At 50.9% G+C, this 2,802-nt stretch overlaps 1 protein-coding gene across 1 annotated transcript; it reads left to right on the plus strand.

The window, feature by feature from the left end:
• Window positions 1-816: 816 nt before the first annotated feature.
• On the plus strand, window positions 817-2,550 carry LOC127917002 (protein diaphanous homolog 3-like). Its single transcript, XM_052500458.1, has 2 exons — window positions 817-916; window positions 2,287-2,550. The coding sequence occupies exons 1-2, from the start codon at window positions 857-859 to the stop codon at window positions 2,548-2,550; spliced, it is 324 nt and encodes a 107-aa protein (XP_052356418.1). The 5' UTR covers window positions 817-856.
• Window positions 2,551-2,802: the final 252 nt, after the last annotated feature.

The following is a 2,802-nucleotide window of genomic DNA, read 5'->3' on the forward strand; positions in this document are numbered from 1 at the left end:
TGAAGAGGTCAGTGGTCCATCCTCTCCCCTCTCTGTCTCTCTGTCTCTCTGTCTCTCTCTCTCTCTCTCTCTCTCTCTCTGTCTCTGTCTCTGTCTCTGTCTCTGTCTCTGTCTCTGTCTCTGTCTCTGTCTCTCTCTCTCTCTCTCTCTCTCCCTCCTCCCTCCCTCCCTCCCTCCCTCCCTCCCTCCCTCCCTCCCTCCCTCCCTCCCTCCCTCTCTCTCTCTCTCTCTCTCTCTCTCTCTCTCCCCCTCCCTCCCTCCCTCTCTCTCTCTCTCTCTCTCTCTCTCTCTCTCTCTCTCTCTCTCTCTCTCTCTCTCTCTCTCTCTCTCTCTCTCTCTCTCTCTCTCTCTCTCTCTCTCTCTCTCTCTCTCTCTCTCTCTCTCTCTCTCTCTCCTGTCTCTCTCTCTGTCTCTCTCTCTGTCTCTGTCTCTCTCTCTCTCTCTGTCTCTCTCTCTGTCTCCCTCTCTGTCTCTCTGTCTCTCTCTCTCCCTCTGTCTCTCTCTCTCTCTCTGTCTCTCTCTCTCTCTCTGTCTCTCTCTCTCTGTCTCTCTGTCTCTCTGTCTCTCTGTCTCTCTGTCTCTCTGTCTCTCTCTGTCTCTCTCTCTCTCTCTCTCTCTCTCTCTCTCTCTCTCTCTCTCTCTCTCTGTCTCTCTCTCTGTCTCTTTCTCTCTCCCTCTGTCTCTGTCTCTCTCTCTGTCTGTCTACTTCTAAAGTTGAGCTGTTTGATTTCCTTGTATGTCCACCTGTTCTAAAACATCTGACTGTTGTTGTTGTTGTCGTTGTTGTTGTTGTAGGTGAGGAAGAGCAAGGGGGTTCAGCCGGCTGCTGGAGCTGGTTCTTCTGCTGGGCAACTACATGAATGCAGGCTCTCGCAACGCACAGAGCTACGGCTTTGACCTGGGTTCCCTCTGCAAGGTGGGCGGGCGACCTACACACACACACACACACACACACACACACACACACACACACACACACACACACACACACACACACACACACACACACACACACACACACACACACACACACACTACTCTCTCCTTCCTAATGGTGTGTAACCTGACAGGGTGTAACCTGACTGGGTGTAACAGGGTGTAACAGGGTGTAACCTGACTGGGTGTAACAGTGTGTAACCTGACTGGGTGTAATAGGGTGTAACCTGACTGGGTGTAACAGGGTGTAACCTGACTGGGTGTAACAGGGTGTAACCTGACTGGGTGTAACAGGGTGTAACCTGACTGGGTTTAACAGGGTGTAACCTGACTGGGTGTAACAGTGTGTAACCTGACTGGGTGTAACAGGGTGTAAACTGACTGGGTGTAACAGGGTGTAACCTGACTGGGTGTAACAGGGTGTAACCTGACTGGGTGTAACAGGGTGTAACCTGACTGGGTGTAACAGGGTGTAACCTGACTGGGTGTAACAGGGTGTAACCTGACTGGGTGTAACAGTGTGTAACCTGACTGGGTGTAACAGGGTGTAAACTGACTGGGTGTAACAGGGTGTAACCTGACTGGGTGTAACAGGGTGTAAACTGACTGGGTGTAACAGGGTGTAACCTGACTGGGTGTAACAGGGTGTAAACTGACTGGGTGTAACAGTGTGTAACCTGACTGGGTGTAACAGTATGTAACCTGACTGGGTGTAACAGGGTGTAACCTGACTGGGTGTAACAGGGTGTAACCTGACTGGGTGTAACAGTGTGTAACCTGACTGGGTGTAACAGGGTGTAACCTGACTGGGTGTAACAGTGTGTAACCTGACTAACAGGGTGTAACAGGGTGTAACCTGACTGGGTGTAACAGGATGTAACCTGACTGGGTGTAACCTGACTGGGTGTAACAGTATGTAACCTGACTGGGTGTAACAGGGTGTAACCTGACTGGGTGTAACAGTGTGTAACCTGACTGGGTGTAATAGGGTGTAACCTGACTGGGTGTAACAGTGTAACCTGACTGGGTGTAACAGGGTGTAACCTGACTGGGTATAACAGGGTGTAACCTGACTGGGTATAACCTGACTGGGTGTAACAGGGTGTAACCTGACTGGGTGTAACCTGAGTGGGTGTAACAGTGTGTAACCTGACTGGGTGTAACAGGGTGTAACCTGACTGGGTGTAACAGTGTGTAACCTGACAGGGTGTAACCTGACTGGGTGTAACAGTGTGTAACCTGACTGGGTGTAACCTGACTGGGTGTAACAGGGTGTAACCTGACAGGGTGTAACAGTGTGTAACCTGACTGGGTGTAACCTGACTGGGTGAACTCTTTTTGTGATTCCAGCTGAAGGACACGAAGTCAGCTGACCAGAAGTCAACGTTACTCCACTTCCTGGCTGCGGTGTGTGAGGAGGAGTTCCCAGAGGTCACCAAGTTCTCCGACGACCTGCAGCACGTAGACCGAGCCAGCCGAGGTAGGAGACAGAAACACACCACAGCCGGCAGAGATCGACACCTATATCTGTCCACAATGTGTCCGTATTCCCTTTTCCTGCGCTATATTCAAATTCCAGTATGCATTCTACAGCTAACCTCTGTAGCAAACTAGCCAGCTAACCTCTGTAGCAAACTAGCCAGCTATCCTCTGTAGCTAACTAGCTAGCTATCCTCTGTAGCTAACTAGCTAGTTAACCTCTGTAGCAAACCAGCCAGCTATCCTCTGTAGCAAACTCGCCAGCTAACCCCTGAAGCTAACTAGCCAGCTATCCTCTGTAGCAAACTAGCCAGCTATCCTCTGTAGCAAACTAGCCAGCTATCCTCTGTAGCAAACTCGCCAGCTAACCCCTGAAGCTAACTAGCC

The sequence above is a fragment of the Oncorhynchus keta genome, unplaced genomic scaffold (genome assembly GCF_023373465.1).
Source record: "Oncorhynchus keta strain PuntledgeMale-10-30-2019 unplaced genomic scaffold, Oket_V2 Un_contig_10654_pilon_pilon, whole genome shotgun sequence".
Lineage (NCBI taxonomy): Eukaryota > Metazoa > Chordata > Actinopteri > Salmoniformes > Salmonidae > Oncorhynchus > Oncorhynchus keta.

What these genes read in the sequence shown, in the direction of transcription:
- LOC127917002 (XM_052500458.1), top strand. Translation starts at nt 857, where the DNA reads ATGAATGCAGGCTCTCGCAACGCACAGAGCTACGGCTTTGACCTGGGT. An exon ending in ACCTGGGTTCCCTCTGCAAG is followed by an intron (nt 917 to 2,286) that starts GTGGGCGGGCGA and finishes TTGTGATTCCAG; the next exon opens with CTGAAGGACACGAAGTCAGC.